The 18,622-nt window shown below is 38.7% G+C and overlaps 1 protein-coding gene across 1 annotated transcript in view; it reads right to left on the bottom strand.

Annotated features, from left to right (window-relative positions):
* LOC104600556 (choline/ethanolaminephosphotransferase 1) overlaps positions 1-18,622 on the bottom strand; it is a 39,628-nt gene extending 21,006 nt beyond the window's left edge. Inside the window, exons 1-8 of the mRNA XM_010263579.3 lie at positions 18,483-18,622; positions 17,800-17,988; positions 11,333-11,342; positions 11,172-11,222; positions 10,714-10,791; positions 10,538-10,613; positions 10,425-10,447; positions 10,243-10,343 (exon numbers count right to left, since the gene is read on the bottom strand). Of these exons, the coding sequence (XP_010261881.1) occupies positions 10,243-10,343; positions 10,425-10,447; positions 10,538-10,613; positions 10,714-10,791; positions 11,172-11,222; positions 11,333-11,342; positions 17,800-17,936 (476 nt within the window). The 5' untranslated portion in view covers positions 17,937-17,988; positions 18,483-18,622. The remainder of the gene's footprint in view (positions 1-10,242; positions 10,344-10,424; positions 10,448-10,537; positions 10,614-10,713; positions 10,792-11,171; positions 11,223-11,332; positions 11,343-17,799; positions 17,989-18,482) is intronic.

The following is an 18,622-nucleotide window of genomic DNA, read 5'->3' as shown; positions in this document are numbered from 1 at the left end:
TGGTTGACTGTGGATGTCAAAACCATAAGGTCCATGTGTTGTTCATAGATATCTGTATTAATGAAATAATATGCATCTATGTGCTGCCAAAGTGTTCAGTAATAGAATCAATTCAGAAACAATGACCATAGTGATATGGGTGAGGCCTCTTTTACTAGTGACAATGACAATAGTGTTCACTAATAGAATCAAGCCAGAAATACAATATGCCTTCTTTCCTAATGTAGAGAGGAAGAACCACAAAAAGATATATATGTCTATATATATATATGTTAACGTAGGGGTATTTCTGTCCTTATACCCAGATTAAGGTTGCTGATCTATAATGTTGTGTAGAACTAGTGCTCCTTCCTTAAATAAGGGCACATATGTCTTTTCAATTATTTTAATAATAAAAAACATTGTCTGGCCGAATGGGGGTAACCTCCTTGAGACTTCCAGTTCGAACCAGACCTTCTCCTTTTCTCTTTCTCTCTTTCTTCCACCTTTCTACCTCTTTCTACATAACCGATCTCAGACAAATAGAACTCCAAGGCAGGCTGAATCATAACATGGTATCAGAGCAACTTGAATCTGCCTAGATTTCTGTCTGCCTAGATTTCTATTCTCTGCGCACCCTATCTAGGGTTTCTCTTGATTTTTCTGCATTCAACTGGAGATAAGGGAAAGAGCTGAAAAGGAGTGATCGCCCTCTTCCCTTGGAGGTTTCTATGCCTCCAATCGGGTCTTGTGTGGTCGGTTGTTGTGGTTTCTAAGATCGCCCTCCCGTAGTTGATGAAGAATAGAGGGCAGTGGCTGTCTTGTGTGGACTGATTTCCTGCTCGTGTGGTTGTTCCTTCAGTGATAAGGTAAGAGATTTCTGTGCATGATATCTGTTATGGATCAAATAGGAAGTGTGTTTCAGATCATATGCTGGGGTTTCAGACAGTAGCGTGCTAGGGTTTATGCTGTTTTTGTATATTTCGAAGGAAGAGTTGTGATCATATAGTGGTGAGATTTCAGGTAGCCATAGGAGTAGGGTTTGTGGTGTAAAGAGCACACTTTTCAACAACAACAAGTGCTGAAATCAGTGTGACAAGTGTGATCTAGTCGTGTGCAGTGTGCAGAATTCAGCAAGTGTGCAGAATCGGTGATAACAGAATGGGAGATAACAGTGATTGTAAACCTAATGTGATGGTGCCTACAGACTACCTGAATGTTCAGATGACCTCCATTAAACTAAATGGAGAGAATTATGTGCCTTGGGCTAAATCCGTCAAAGTCTTTTTGAAGGCAAAGAAGAAGGTAAAACACATAAGAGAGGAGAAGCCCTCCACCGACTCTCATGAGTATGAAGACTGGGAGCAAGAGGATGCTCAGATCATCACATGGTTGTAAAATAGTATGGAACCCAGGATTAGTGTAAACTTCATGTTTCTTGACACTGCCAAAGATGTGTGGGACCATGCGGAGAAATTGTATTCGGGACAGGACAATACAACCAGAGTGTATCAGGTGTATTAGGAGTACTTTAATCTACAACAGGGTAATTAGAGTCTTCAGGAGTACTATGCCAGCATGAGAAACATACGTAATGGGTTGAATGTCTATCAGCCTCTCACTTCTGATGTCAAGATTCAGCAACAACAGAGAGAACAACTTGATGTGACTAGATTTTTGGTGGGACTGAAGTCTGAATATGAACTAGTACGGGCTCAGATATTAGGAGGATCAACTCTCCCATCTTTAGAAGAGGTATTTGCTCGACTCCGGAGGATTTCTATCGGATCTACTGAGAACTCTAATATCTCCGATAGATCTGCCTTTGCTGTATCGAGAGGCCGTGGTGCTAGAGGTGGAGCTCGGGGAGCTCAGTCTGGCCATGGTGGTAGTAGTGGTCCTGTGTATGGCCGAAGTGGCAATGGTGGGCCTACTTATAATTGTGGTGGTGGTTGTACTGGGGGCAGAGATTCAGGGGGAGCCCGTGGTAGAAGACGTGGCTCAGGCCCGAGGAAGTGCACTCATTGTGGTATGGATGGACATACCATTAACTATTGTTATGATCTACATGGTCCACCCTCAACCTGGGCCAATCATGCCGCGACTAGTGACTCCAGTTCCAGCTTTAGACAGGAGAATCATTCATCTGATCAAATACCTCCTACATCCACAAATGGTCCCGTGAAGGAGATGGTGAGTGTTCCCCGTGATGAATATGAGAGGTTTATCCAATCACAGCAGAACACGGCGACTTTCGCTCACTTAGGTATGGCTTGTCTGGCATCCACACCCAATCCCTGGATCATTGACTCTGGAGCCTCCGATCACATGACTGAAACTCCAGGTGTGTTTTCTTCCTTATCTCATTGCTCAACATCACAATCTGTCACCCTTGCTAATGGTTCCACATCCTCAATTTGTGGTGTTGGTAATGTTGACCTAGACCCTCTATCCCTCTCCTCAGTTTTGTATGTTCCTAAATTGCCTTTTAATCTTATGTCTGTTAGTAAGCTGACCAAATCACTTAATTGCTCCATTACCTTTTATCCTTCTATGTGTGTTTTTCAAGATCTCCCTGGTTGCTAAGATAGGGTCAGTTCGTGTTGTGATATCTCTTGTAGCCATGTATGATTGGCCGTTATATCAGCTTGATATTAAGAATGCATTTTTGCATGGTGACTTACTCGAGGAGGTCTACATGGAGCAACCTCCAGGGTTTGTTGCTCAGGGGGATGATGGTAAGGTGTGCAGACTAAGGAAGGCTATATATGGGCTTAAACAGTCTCCTCGAGCATGGTTTGGTAGGTTCAGTGAGGTAGTAAAGAAGTTTGGTATGAAACAGTGCAAAGTTGATCATTCTGTATTTAGTCATGACTCTCCGGGAGGAAAAATACTATTAGTGGTGTATGTAGATGATATTGTTATTATTGGGAATGATAACATGGGTATTGACAGGCCGAAGACTTATCTGCAGGATCATTTTCAGACAAAGGATCTTGGTAAACTGAAATATTTCTTGGGGATAGAGGTAGCAAGATCCAAGTATGGTATTAATCTGTGCCAGAGGAAATATGTGCTTGATTTGTTGGAAGAAACAGGCTTGTTGGGTGCTAGACCAACTGAAACACCTATGGACACAAATACCAGGCTAAGCAGTGATATGGGTGAAGTGTTTGAAGACCCTGGCAGATACCGACGACTTGTGGGTAAACTGAACTACCTAACCATTATTAGACCAGACATCTCATTTGCGGTTAGTGTGGTAAGCCAGTTCATGCAGAAACCTCTGATTCTTCATTGGAATGCAGTTCTGAGAATTGTGAGGTATTTAAAAGGGGCTTCGGGTCGCGGTTTGATATACAAGAGTGGCGGAAAACTTGAAATAGAAGGGTATTCTGATGTTGACTGGGCCGGTTCTATGTCTGATAGGCGGTCTACTACAGGCTATTGCACTTTCTTGGGAGGTAACCTGGTGACATGGAAAAGTAAAAAGCATATGGTTGTGGCAAGAAGTAGTGCAGAAGCAAAATATAGGGCTATGGCGTACACTGCTTGTGAATTAGTGTGGCTAAGGAACCTTCTATAGGAAGTAGGGTACAACATCAATACTCCAATGAAGCTCTATTGTGACAATCAGGCTACAGTTCATATTTTCTCTAATCCGGTGTTTCATGAAAGAACCAAGCACATTGAAGTTGACTGTCACTTTGTGAGGGAGAAGGTGCTGAATGGAGAGCTAGACACTACATATGTTAATATAGAAAACCAGTGGGCTGACTTATTTACAAAAGGCTTGAGTCGGGGAAGAGTGGACTATATATGTAACAAGCTGAGAGTATATGATATATACTCACTAGCTTGAGGGGGAGTGTTAGCGTAGGGGTATTTCTGTCCTTATACCAAGATTAAGGTTGCTGATCTGTAATGTTGTGTTAGAACCAGTGCTCCTTCCTTAAATAAGGGCACATATGTCTTTTCAATTATTTTAATAGTAAAAAGCACTATCTGGCCGAATGGGGGTAACCTCCTTGAGACTTTCAGTTCGAACCAGACTTTCTCCTTTTCTCTTTCTCTCTTTCTTCCACCTTTCTACCTCTTTCTACATAACCGATCTCAGACAAATAGAACTCCAAGGCAGGCCAAATCATAACAATATATATATAAGTAACTGGATAGAAAACAACCCCAAGCAGGTTGACTAAGTGGAACCATATTAGAACATTGCGTACCCCAGTTTGGCCATTCCCCAAAAAAAGAATCCTATTAACCCAGTTCCTGGCCTGACCATATTTTAGTGAGTTGGAAAATCTTGGTTCCAACTGAATGAGATGTTCACCCTTACAGATAATGATCTTGCCTCCCTTATATGATATAATAGAGCCAAAGGAAAATCTTCTAATGATCTCATACATTCAATTACAATTGATGAGTTTCCTTCAACCTCAAACCCTTCAATTCCTTGGGAGTAGGAGTAACCAATCTTTAGTCCTTGCAGCAAGGATAAAGGTTCCATTCTCATTGCTGTTTCGTCTCCAATTGGGCCAGAAAATACAGCAATTACCTCTCCAAGTGACCCCTGAGTGCACACACCCTCAAAAGTGATAGTCCTGGATTTCCTACTCAAAATCCATTGAAGTTGAGTTTTACTTCACCATTGCGGGTGGGGGTTCCAATCCATGTGGATATCCGATATTCAGTCAGTCATCTCCAAAGAATGGAGTCAATACGCACCGTTTATAATTCTTCTCTTGTGGATATCCAGTCAGTCATTCTTACTGTGAGTTTGTGACCAAGTCTATGACGAAATTTGGTTCGATTTTCTGTTTTTGAAAATTTTCACATTTCTCTCTTTCCATAGGCTCCACAAGATAGCTGCCATTGTTCATCTCTCTCATTTTTCCCTTGTTATTGAGGAGAGGAAAGATGCCTCAAATGGACATCTGATGCCTGTTGGAGGATTCCACCTTGCACCAAAGAGAGCATGAAGTATTCCCACTCTTTATAGTGAAAGAGCTGATATAGGTAATATTTTGTTGTTCAAAACTTTCACATCTACAAGATCTGGTCTAATTTTGTTGGTTTCTTCTCTACTTCTGAAATATATTTGACATAAAGATCCATCTTTCCTTCTTTTTCTCTATGTTTTTGTATTGTACACCAAAAAACACAAAAAAGAAGGCTATAGATCAGAATATATAGATTATCTTAACATGCATTACGTTTTTTTTTTTTTTGATAATTGAAGAAGAATTTTATTAAGAAAATATGAGAATTGTTACAAGCAGCCCAATGAGAGGCATGAGGTGTGGCCTCCCTTAAAAAGTAAAAATCACATAGCACTAAGGATCATGATTACAAGGTAGCCAGTACAAGTGTTCCCTCAAAACCCCTTGTTTAGCTAGATAATCTTCCATAGTGTTTGCAGACCTACCAATCCACAGTATGCTAACATTCATGTTTCTTAGTAACCAATTGCCCTTCTTTGATAGGTTCTTGTATTGTAGCACCAAATAATTGAGTTTGGATCTATTAACCGACCTACAACAATCTTGGAGTCACCTTCAATTTGAAGGTTCTCAACACCAAGTTGATTAGCAATCTGAATACCTTGTAAAGCTGCCAACAATTCAGCCCTATTTGAGTCTCCTATTCCCACTAGGCCAGAGTACAAGGCTAAGATATTACCATCCTTATCACTCAAAACCCCTCCTATACTTGAGGGGCCAGGATTGCCTTGACCAGTGATTTAAAGGCACGCCTAGGCGCACAGGCGAGACGCATTTTAGAGTATGCACCTCGCCTAGGTCCTAGGCGCAGCCCTTTCAAAAGGTGCACGCCTAGTGCGCCTAGGCATGCGCCTTGCGCCTCAGCCCAAGTGTGCGCCTTTTGAAAATTTGACACTTTTTTGCTTTTTTCGAACATAGCGGTTGGGCCAGGGGCTCCGCCCCCAGACCCCTGTGCCACGCCCCTCGAGGCAAGCCAAAACAAGTCCATGTTATATAATCATTACTTTTTGTGTGAAAACTAAGAATTTAAGACCTAACATGGACTTGTTTGGGCTTGCCTCGAGGGGCGTGGCACAAAGGCGGCTCGTAGAATCAGGAATGTAATATGTTTTACATTACATTAGCTACTAGAAGTAATGCAATTGAGTGAAAAAAGAGATTAGAGGTTTTACATGCTTGAAAATGTTGTTTGATTTTATTTTTAAATTCTCATTTGAATATGCTTTACATCTTATGTTTATGTATTTTAATTTTAGATAATAGGTTTTTAAAACATTATTTTAAAATTTATTTTATATTTTTATTAATATTATGTTTAATATTTTTTTGATTTTTTTGAATTTTCTGACTTTTTTTTATTTTTAGCATTATTTTTGTATTTTTGCGCTTTGCTTAAAAAAGGCGCGCACCTCGCCTTGCGCCTTGTGCCTCAGGCGCAAATTGACCCCTGCGCCTTGTGCTTTTAAAACACTGGCCTTGATTGCTTCCATCAAAATTCAGTTTTACACAACCTTCCGGCGGCGGATTCCATACTATAGACATCCTTTCCTTATTGAGGGAATTACTAGCCACCTCTATCCAGTTCCTTCTAAAGTCATCAAAGCAGAACAAATGGAAGAATTCTTAAGTTCTCAACCAATGAATTGCCCTTTTTAAGATAAACTCTTTGATATTCGGGAGACTTCGTTCCTTTTCTTGAAAAATTCTTGCATTTCTTTCCTCTCAAATTGTCCAAAGTGCAGCTGCTCTGATGCATTTCCACATGATCCTCCCTCTTTTTGTGGGCCATACAAAGACTGACGGGTCAAAAAGAAAACTTACATTAGTGGGTAAATTCCACCTGCAACCAAATAAGGCAAAAATCCAATCCCAAATAGCAATAGCATAGGAGCAGGAAATTAGTAAGTGGAAGCAGTCCTCACCATTAGCTTTGGAAAGAATACACCAGCTAGGGGACAAACACATAAAAGGCTTCTTTTTTTGTAAGAGGTCTAGGGTATTGATTTTCCCATAAAACACTTCCCAACAGTACAAGATAATTTTGGGTGAACACGCTTAGCCCAAAGCTCCTTTACAAGAAAAACCAATTGAGTGGAGGAAGAACAAAGGGCTTTCAAAAAGGAGGCACAAGAAAAGCCTTTTGGCTGGGGGAACCAAATCCTCTTGTCTAACTGTAAAGGATCCAAGCAAACATTATCAAGAATCAAAAGAAGTTGAGAAACATCACCGAGTTCAGCATCCCTCAAGCCCCGACGGAAGCCAAAATTCCAATTTAAAGACAAAGGCAAAAAGGGGAAGGGAAGGAAATTAGAGACAACCTTATTCTTAAACAAGGAAATAGAGTAGACAGAAGGGAAAAAGTCTTAACATTTTTTTTTTGATCAGTTGGGAAAAGGTCTTAACATGCATTACTATACTATATAGAAAAACTGGCTAGTCAGGCCAGTTGGCCAATCATGTGGCCAAACTAGGTACATTTAATCTCCAAACCACTCACTTTAAAAAAAAAAAACCATTGACAAGTGACCCCACCATCACCAACTGAACTGAAGAATTGTTTAACCTGGTTAGCAAATCATGGATTAGACTTCTATTCTCTTTTTTTCTTTTGTATTTTTAGCCATTTCCATCATCAGTAACAATAATTCTCATTTATCACACTTATCTTGATAGATTTTTATTTAACGGTGAACGAGGAGGATCATTGGGGGAGATTTGGTCTCGAGGGCCATGCCTAGAACAACTTGTTATCATTAACCAATTTCCCTGTCTAAAGATTATTAAAGATGTAGGTCTCCAGCTCCATTTAGATTTGAGAACATGTGGTTATGTCACCTGGGTTCAAAGAGAAAGTTAAGGAATGGTGGGAAGAGAGTAGCAATTCAAGGATTAAATGGAAGGGCATGAAGTTCCATCATAAGTTGAAAGAATTAAAAGCTAAAATAAAAGATTGGAATATCCGGCAATTTGGGGAATTAGATGAGAGAAAGCAAGCAGCAATCGATCAAATTGAGGTTTTTGGATGCTAAAGAAGCTTAACATACTTTCAGGGAAAGAGATGAGGAGAGATGGGCATTAAAAGAAGCAATTAGAAAAGAGCTTTTATTTGTAGGAAATAAAGGAAGAGGTTTCTTAAGTGAACCTAGAAAAAATCCACTTGATTGGAGTTGGGGATTTAAGTAGAGAAAATATGGAGTAGCTTGCAACTGTGTTGGATTGTCATATTGGGGAGCTTCCTTTCCTTTATCTTGGGCTCCCAATAGCATCTAGATCTGCTGTTGTAAACATTTGGAAACCCCTCTTAGAGAGAGTGGAGAAGAGGTCGGATAGATAAGGCAAAGTACCTCTCATTTGGAGGTAGAATTACACTTATTAGGAGTGTTCTTTCAAGCCTACCAACCTATAAGCTTTCACTATTGAAGGTTCCTTCAGAAGTGGCCAGGAGGATAAAGAAGGTTCAAAGGGATTTTTTTGTGGGAAGGGACTGGGCGGGGCCAAGAAGTTTCATTTGGTTAATTGGGAAAAAGTTGTGCAGGCCAAAGGAGGGGGTGAACTGGGACTGAGAAGGATAAAACCTTTCAACAAACCATTATTAGGGAAGTGGCTGTGGAGATTTGGGCAGGAGAAGGACAATTGGATTTGGACCTTTTCCCCATCAGGTATCTTTACCTGTGCATCCAACCAGGTGATAATTTGGATCAACCTTTTCCGGTTAAAGAGATTTCGAGTAAGCCAATTCCGCCTAGGATTGCTGATTTCTGCTGGGAAGTGCTTTTGGAAAGGATTAACACCTATGACTTTCTCCAAAGAAAGAGACCTAAGTGGTGCTTATCCCTTCACTGGTGTATTCTGTGCAAGGCTAATGCTGAGCCTTTCCATCACTTATAAATCTCCTGCCCCTTAGTATCTTCAATTTGGGATTGGTTTCTTTCCTTGTTTGGGTGTAGGTGGAACGGAACCTCCTATCAAATATACAAAGCCTGTTTGACCCCTCCTTTGTCAGTTGGCAAAAAAAGAGGGGTCAAACTTTATGGAGGTGTATCAAGGCTGCTGTGTGTTGGACAATATGGAAAGAGAGACATCTTTGCAGAAGGGATGCTCTGATTGTTTGGAGAGTAGGTTTGTTGCGAAGTTGGAAACCTTAAAATTATTTGAGGATATTTCTGGTGTAGGTTTGTTGCAAAGTTGGAAAGTAGTAGCTGATTCTGCTCCTAATACGGTTGTAACAAGACCAAGCTGGTCTCCTCCCTCCAATGGTTTTATTAAGCTAAACATGGCAGTTGTGAAGGGAATCTCGGTCCTTCAGGAATTGGAGTTTTCAGAAATGGGGATGACAGAATTATTGGTCTTTTTTCAGGACAGATTGGTGCAGGGAACTCTTTGAGGGTTGAAATTCTAGCTGCTTTGGTAGGGGCTCAAAAAGCCAAGGAAGAGGATCTGGGTTGGTGGGAATTCCTTAATGAAAAAAGAAGGTTTAAATGGTTAACACAGGAAATGGAAGTGAACCTGAATTGGGTAAAAAGAGATGCCAACTATCTTGCCAATGCACTAGCCAAACAAGGGGTTGAAAGAATACAGTTATCTTGGGCTATGTTGTAACATCTTATAATTGTTTGAGGAGAGTTAAGAGAGTTTATCTCTCCCTTCTCTTTGTACTTCTCTTTTAATTAATGAATGTTTTTCCAGTTATTCATCAAAGGAAAAGGCAAGAGAAGGAAAGGGTGGCTTTATGGAGGAGGGTGGTGGTTGGGAAATATGGGGCAGTGAGGCTTCAATGGGAACCAAGGGAAGTTTCAAGGACTTGTGGGTTGAGTGTTTGGAAAGGAATTATGAGGTCTAATCAGGATTTAAGGGGCTTGATTAAATTTAAAGTGGGAAGAGGTTCTAGAGTAAGGTTTTGGGAGGATGAGTGGACTAGAATTGGGAAACTATGTGATGCTTATCCAAGGTTATATAGGTTGTCTGAGTAGCAAGCAACAATTGATCAGTGCTATGAGATGAGGGGGGAGCAGCTGGTTTTTCCTTTGTTGCCAATGGCATATGGATATGAGCATATTGATCCAGTAAATCTTGCCAAGTAATGTTGATTTGGATTAACAAGCCATGAAACCTAGTAAGATGTCACCATACCGAAAAATGAATAGCAGTTAGCACTATATCAGATGCACATAAAAAAAGCACTAGTTGCAAACACAAACTGTAACCAGGCAAAAGTCTTGAATGACAAGATGGTATTAGAAATCTTAAGATAACTTACTGTTCCCATGTTGCACAATAAAATGGAACAGCTGCAATGACCCAAAACCAGAAACTGCTCCTTCCACACATGGCAGTACTTCCAAAAGCCAAGGTTTCAAACTGAGGAAAGCATAATGCAAGTTCTGAGAGGAATTCGATTGCCATGGCTACAGAATGACAACTAAAGAGAATAATACATACCGCACATGCAAGTGCATCACATCCTGCAATTTATTTTGGATGATTAAGAAGCATATCAGCAACACAAACCATTAAAATAAAAAATAATGGCATAAGCATGAGAGGAAAATTACCATGGTCAAAAAGCTCCCCCAGTGGACTGGAAGAATTTGTACGCCTTGCTTGCTTCCCATCAACAGCATCAAATGTCTGACAAGCATGTTGTAAAAGAATTAGTAAATTCCATGTGTAAAAAAAAAAAAAAAAAAAAGATCTAAACTGCATTGTTCATAGGGAAACTTGAGCAAACCTGATATAAGAAGAGAAGCATTCCATGTGCAAAATGCACCCATCTTGGGGGAGCTGAATCCAAATGAGGTGAGTACACCTGAGATTGTTAAAGAAGTTGAAGATTTTTTCTGATATATAGAAGTTGAAGAAACTCAAAGCAAGAAGTGAGGAGTCACCAAACCAAAAGAGGTTATAAATGAACTGCAATCAGAAAAAGAAAAGGCAGCACCAAGTGACAATATGGATGGAATCCTTGTAATTAATGTGGTTCTTGGCAATGTTTCATATTTTTACTAAAAGAGTAGTTTCTACTCGAATCTTGTCAAAAAAAAAAGCCAATACACCAAATCCCAATAAACTACTAATTATAGCCAAATACAATAACCTAAGATGTTACTACAGTTTAGAGATCAATAATTAGAAAACACAACTATAAATTGATTACAAACCAATCCAATATCAGAAGATCCCACTTACATAGCCAAGAAGTGCAGATATAACCAAGAACATGAAACCCGTAAGTGTTATCTGGGAAAAAGTAACAAATCTATTATCAAATAAGAAACAAGAAAATATTATCTTCTCAAAATCTACTAATTAGCGTGCCAGGAAATGGTGATTATGAAAGAAAATCTTACCATATTTGGTCTGGAGAAGCATCCAAATTTGAAAACATAGAAAGAAAAATATAGTTAGCACATTCTGTCAAGGGTCATTAAAATTGCACTAAGATGAAGGCATAGAGAAGCATGATAAGACTGCATAAATTTTCAATTAGCTACATGCATATTTAATGATTCATAGAAAATTTATTTGATAAGTAATGATTCATAGAAATTGAAAATTAATTGTTAGTATTTACAAGCAACATATAATAAGAATCTAAAAAATGCCAAAGCAATGCACATGGGGCTGTAAACTATCCAAATAATGCAGTTGATTTAATATTTAATGACACCACAATAATCTTGGAGAAATCCAATTGAGTAGTGATTTGGCAACAGGGCATTTAACCTTGTATACCTCAAAAACAGCAGCCATCATCTCCTCCCCCCCCCCCCTTTTGATCAATAACTGCAAATTTCATTAAAATATAAAACATATTACAAGAGAAGAAATAAAGGAGAGGCAAACTCACTTAATTCTCCTCAAGAGATTAACAGTGTTACAATTGAGCCCAAAACAGTTGATTTCTTCCCACCCCTTGTTTAGCTGGTATATCAGCAAAGGCATTAGCAGTTCTTTTAACCCATATAAGTCTCACATCCATGTTTTGTGTCAGGCTGTCAGACACTTGAATTTCCTCCTTTCACTTCTGTAATTCCATATTCTTCCTTTTGCAGCCATCCCACCACCAACTTAGTCACCTTCTATAATCAGCTTATTGCAGTTCATATACTTTGCCCTTTGCACTCCTTCCATTAAAACCATTATTTCAGCCCTTAAAGAACCCCTACTCCAATTGGCCCTGAAAAATAATCTAATAATTTTGCCTTCCTCATTGCTGAAAACACCTCCAATACCTGAAGACCTGGGTTCCCTACACTGCTCCCATCAAAATTCAGTTTAATGAAACCACTTTCTGGTGGAGACCAAGAGGGGTTTGTGACAGACTTAAGCCAATCAGAACATGCCACTTCCTTCCACTTTCTCATAATGTCACCTGTTGAAAAAACAGAAAAAAGCTCCAAGGATTAGATCCATTGAAACACCCTAACAGTAATTGTTTCAATAATTGCCTCTCTGCCGCTTTCCTTATTCCAAAATAGTCCTAGATTCCTTTCCTCCCAAATGGTCCAACTGACAGCAGCCCTTAAGCATCCCTACATTGTTCCTTTTCATCGGCCAACTAAAAAATATAGAGACAAACAAACTTTGCACATTAGGCAGCCTACACTCAAACAACAGGAAAAAAAACATTCCCAAACAGAGCTTACAAAGGGGCAGGAAATTAATAAGTTATAGCAAGTTTCTCCATTAGCCTTACAATGAACACACCAGTTCCGGGAAAGGCAGCAATTTGGTCTTTTTCTTTGGAGCAAATCACAAGTATTAATTCTTTCCGGGAAGATTTCCAACAAAAACCCCCAATCCTGGGGGGAGGGGGATTGTTTTACTCCAAACCTCATTTCCTTAAAGTTTCTCCCAAATAGGTTAACTTTTCAGCTATTTTACCTGGATACAATCATACAACAATGACACAGCCAGATACAATATTGAATACAAAATTTTCACTAAAAATTGAACCATCCAGCACAATTTGACACCCTTGTACAGGCATCCAGGTATCATAGCTTTCCAGGAGATATGAAATCCTAAAAAAGAGCCACTATAGCAGATATGCTGCAACCTAGAAGATATTTTCATGACATCAATTGCGAGCAGAATGGGCAAAATGGAGAGGTGTATCTGGAGTTTTTTGTGATAGGCAAATACCACTTAGATTAAAAGGACAATTCTATAAAACAATTGTAAGGCCACCAGCTATGCTGTATGGAGCAGAGTGTTGGGCAGTCAAGAAACAACATTTCCAAAAAAAATGAGTTAGGCAGAAATGTATATGCTGAAATGGATGAGTGGAAAACTAGAAAAAGTAGGATCAGAAATGAAGTCACTCAAAAGAACCTAGGAGTCGCTCCAATAGGTGATAAAGCTTGAAAGGCTAGACATGGGTAGAAGTAGTAAGAAATGATTTAAGCGCTAATAATTTAGCAATGGATATGATAAAGTTCAGATCTGTATATCCGTTAGTTTCAGAATACAAGAGAAAGGAAAGATAGAAAGAGGAGAGAAGAGAGAGGAAGAGAGGAGAAGAGTGAAGAGAAGGAGAGAAGAAAGAAAGGCTGGTTCGAACTAGAGAGAAAAATCACTTTTCTCTAGTCGGCCAGATTATATTTATAGTTTTCTATATTAAACACAAATTGACTCTTGTGCCCCTAGTTAAGTATGGGACACATCACTTATTACTCAACATTACACCTCATACTAAACATAAACAAAAAGACTAATCTGCCCCTGTATAGTCGACACTAACACTCCCCCTCAAGCTGGTGAGTATAAATCATATAATCCCAGCTTGTTACATATGTAGTCCACTCTTGCCCGACTCAACCCTTTGGTGAACAAATCTGTCCATTGGCTTCTTGTGTTAACATATGCTGTATTTATTACTCCACTAAGAACCTTTTCTCTCACAAAGTGACAATCAACTTCTATGTGTTTTGTTCTCTGATGAGAAACTGGATTAGAGGAGATGTAGACTGCAGCTTGGTTGCCACAATAAAGCTTCACTGGAGTGTCAATTGAGTACCCCATCTCTTGTAGAAAATTTCTCAACCAAACTAATTCACAAGTTGTATGTGCCATGGCTCTGTATTCAGCTTCTTGAGATTAAAATCCACTTTTTGATATAAATGTGGATTTGAGAGATTATTTATTCCATTAGTTTACAAAATACTAATTTTGAATACTAATTTTGCAGAACATAAATATATGTTATTTGTTTGGATTGCATGTAGACATTAGAATTGATAAAAGTTATTTTATTTCATTTATTGTTATAAAATGAAGGTTGGCTTACTGGTTCAACTGCTCAAGACCGTATTTAAGGCTTGGGTGTTGGGTGTAGGATCTCGTAATATGTTCAGAAATAGACCTTACAGCTTCTTTTGTAATGCTGGAGCTTTTTTTGTATCTATGCATACTAAGTAATACAGCTTTTGATTGGGCACTGCACAGCTCCTTGTGCTGCAGATTTGGTTCATGCTTTTTGTCTAATTAATTACTTTACCTTTTTCTCAAAAAAAAAAGTGATTTGGGTTCAATCACACTAGTTACATTTTTTTTTAAATAGAGATGTGAAATGATGCATTATGTGTCTATATCAGTCAGTATCATCATGTTTTGGTGCATATCAGCCGATACAACATGATACGGATCGATATAGGTGCATATCGGCCTAATACGCATGATTCAAGGGATACAAGCCTATTTGTAATGTTTCCTGTACCCCCCTAGCCAATACCAATATGATGTCAAATGTATTGTGTCAATATTTAAACCCTTGGTTATGCTTAATATTTTTTAATTTTTGGCATTTTTGTACTTTTGTGCCTTGCTCGAAAAGGCGTATGCCTCGAGTACAAATTGCCCTTCGCACCATTTTTTGCGCCTTGCGCTTTTAAAATACTGCTTTGGATCACAAGTTGAGATCACTTAAACTTTTCTTGTAATTCCACATTGTCAACCTATAGAGTAAGGTTTAGCTGAACGCTTTGGCTGTTTAGTGGGTTGTGGAACCAATGATAAGGTCCGTTCCACGCCAGAAATAAAATACATGGGGCCCGCACCTTTTACAGTGGGGCCCATGAATTTATTACTGGAGTGGAACCTCATCATTGGTTCCACAGTCCGCTGAACAGCCAAAGCGTTCAACTAATCCAAATTCCAACCTATATCACACTCTTTATAATGTGCAATTGCTAACCCCATGCTCTTACACCTCCAAGCCTTGTTGGTCCAAAAAAAGGGGGAAAAATACTCTAGATCTTAGACAACTCATTCCACATGAAAATAATACCTTCAAGGCTTCTAAAGAAGAAAATATAACCTAATTATAATTTATACCAAACCTGAGAATCACTCCTATACCACTTTTTGTCCATCTCTTAGAAAGTTGGTTCCTAAATCAAGATAATGCAGATTCCTTGTTCTACATCAAAGTAAGACCCTCAAGGGCTTTTAAGGAAGAAGAAACAACTCAATCATATTTTATGACAAATCAATCACTCCAAGGACAAAGGTTAAGACCACACCCAGTCTACCCCTCCCAATATCCAAGATAGCTGGGACAGAGGGACCAACATTGGGTAATGGCCTTTTCAATCACTACAAGGACAATTTTGCCCATCTGTCGGAGCTTTATTTCCTGAATCAAGAATATGCCCACTTCCCAACTGATGAGCCTCATTATTTTGAGTTGATGCCACTACCTCCTTTATCCTTTCTTTTCTTTTTTATCTGTAAAGAAAGGATTTATTTTTTTATTGATTGTAAAGAAAGAATTTATTAATAAAAACAATAATATACAAAGAAGATTCCAAAAATTCTCCTTTCTTCTCCTGGGGGACCACTAGACATGCTGCTGATCCTCCTGTAACCAATGGGAGATCTTGATACAGTTTGATGGCAGCGCCAGACTGAAGGCCACCTGGCATTGTGTGCATGTGAAAGCAGAGAAAGGATTCTTCCTAAAGGCTGACAGAAGCAACTTTAGAGCTTCTAGTGGCCTTATTAGTGACATTGGCTCTTCCTAGGGGCACATATTGCAAAATAGTCAAATGGGAAGATATTTCTTTCCATCTGTTTAAGGAGGCCACCATCTGTATAGATGACAGGGGCGGACCTGAAAATTTTTGAAAAGCCCTATCTATGGCTTATGAAGATATATGGTTTGACCCACCAAAGGTTCAAAATTTTGTACAGTGGCATGTTGAAAGAAATTCTCCTAGGTCCATTTTTTATGATGGACCATGGTGCCTGGCTCATCACCTCAATGCAATAAGGGAGATACTAAGTTCATTGGATCACTAGAGAGCTTAATCTACATCTGATAATTCACTAAATCTGGAAATTATAGGACCTTTTTATATAGTGACAACTCTTTACCTGAATGGTTTCCTTCTGTTTGGCCAGCACCCCAAATACAAAAAAAGTTACAAATATGGTCCCTATGCCACATGTACAAAATGTACATCGATTTCTAAAAGAAAGTGAAAATATAACATCAAGCTATCTGGAACCAAAGATACACTAGTTCCTCCCATAAGGTCTAGCAGATAGCAATAGCAGTCAAATTCCAAGAAGAGACTCTGATCATCAAACAAGAGATGAAAGGTCCCTTGGGACAAAACAGTGCCTCTTTGTTTTTTTTATTTCTCGACTCAAAGTTGACTCTGATCATCAAACTCCCTCACAGAAAGTAAGCCCCATGTTCTTCACAATAGAGGAACTCCAACATCTTTCTACTTTAGGTTTTTCCATTGTAGCACCCTATGGTCCTGTTGAGAAACATATACTTAAAATTCAACAAGTTCACAAAATGCTCCACAGACCCTAACAAGCTTACCTCTCAATCCAAAGCCAAAGATAAGTTGTGTCCCTGATTCAATTTGTATTTCATGTGCCAACCTAGCATAAAGCCAGATTTTGTTTTGATTTTCTTGTTTTATGTCTTAATCATAGTTCAGCAATCTCCTTCCTAATATTTCATAATATGACTCATAAATTTGTTCCAGACAAGTTGTGTCGCTTTGTTGCACCTCATTTATCCTGGTATGCAAGTAATCTGATATTTTTCCTCCATTCGTCCAGAACATCTTCATCCACAACCCTGTTGAACAATTCAAACAAATACACCCTCCCAATGTTTCCAGACTTCTAATGGATTAAAACTCAATCAAGCCTTTTTAGTCCTCATCTTTCTCAAGATTCTTTCTTTAACTTCAGGACCTAATCCTACAAAATAGATGTCATCTTTGCTTTCCTCAACATTAATAATTTATTGTACACTTAAGCTTCCAATATGGTACTCACCTAATAATTCTTTAGAGTCCCTTCCCTTCCATATTTCCTTTATCTGCTCACCCTTCAAAAAGAAATCTTGTAATTGTTACTCATAATGCAACTGACATGATGCCAGGAATGGTAATAGTTGACAATAAATAAATCCCAAAAGCCCTTCAATGCAACTGAGACAAAGGAAGGGAAATGGGAATGGTAGAAGCAAACAGATGAGAGAAAAAGAGGGCAGAAACTGCAAAGAAAAAGGAATTAGTTCAATGTTTCTTCTCTCATGACAAACCAACTCTCAACAAAAATTCAAAGACTCAACCAAATGCTGTTTCATTTTAAACTAATTTCATTTACTTATACTTGCGCTTTAATTATAAGCTCTTATTCTAACTAAATAAAACTCTCCCATCATAAAGCAAATAAAGTACTAACAACAGCATTATCTGAGATGAAGGCAGTTAGGAAACTCAGTTTGCTATTACTCTCATCATTCAGGAAAAAGCATAATCACCCAAAGTTAGGAACCACTTACGGCATCCAAAGAGGAAAAAGATTGACACAGTGACTCCAAAAGGGTTGTAATACATATTTTGCAACATAGGAGTGATCCACCCCACTGTATTTATACTTGTGCAGAGCAGCAACTCCATGTGATCCAATGTACCCCATTTGCACTGAAAGTTCGGAAGCTCTTCGCAATCTACTGAACTCCTAGTATTACCTGTTCAAAAATTAAAATGAAATAAAGCATAAAACTTATATTCAAGAATCAGAAAAACTTCTCTACTAAAAGGAAAAACAAAAGCATAAACAAAATCAGTTTGCTGAAAGTATAAACTGAAGCTCATCGTAAGCAAACAAAGTGACCAAATATTAAGAAAAGGCCAAGCATTTTCCATTCAATCTATAAGACAAATGCAGAAAAAGATTCTAAATAGATTGAAAACAGAGTTGCTCTGCTATCTGCTCTATTACTAATTACTGTCAACAATGAGTTGTTACTAAACTAAGCATAGAAAGAAACGAATTCACAATGATTCGAGGATCAATCAGTGACCAAGGAAACTAGAAACATATCTAAATGCTGACACACGTGATTACATGAAATGAACGAAGAGAAAACGATGAAATGGAAACCATACAGAAATTAAAACTATGACAGATCTGAAGAAAGCAAAAAAATGAATAAAAAGACAGAAATCATTCACGTCGCACCTCTGAGCTTAATAGGTTGCAACAATGGAAAGAAAGTGAAGGAACAAGAGAGATCAGATATTCTCGGCCTTTTTTTGTAGGGAAAAACAACAGAGGCAAAGGTAAATTGTTGACCCTCCCGCCCCAAAACTATATGGGAG

The sequence above is a fragment of the Nelumbo nucifera genome, chromosome 3, assembly GCF_055504915.1.
Source record: "Nelumbo nucifera cultivar China Antique chromosome 3, China Antique-T2T, whole genome shotgun sequence".
NCBI lineage: Eukaryota > Viridiplantae > Streptophyta > Magnoliopsida > Proteales > Nelumbonaceae > Nelumbo > Nelumbo nucifera.
This window is presented reverse-complemented; position numbering and strand designations above follow the sequence as displayed.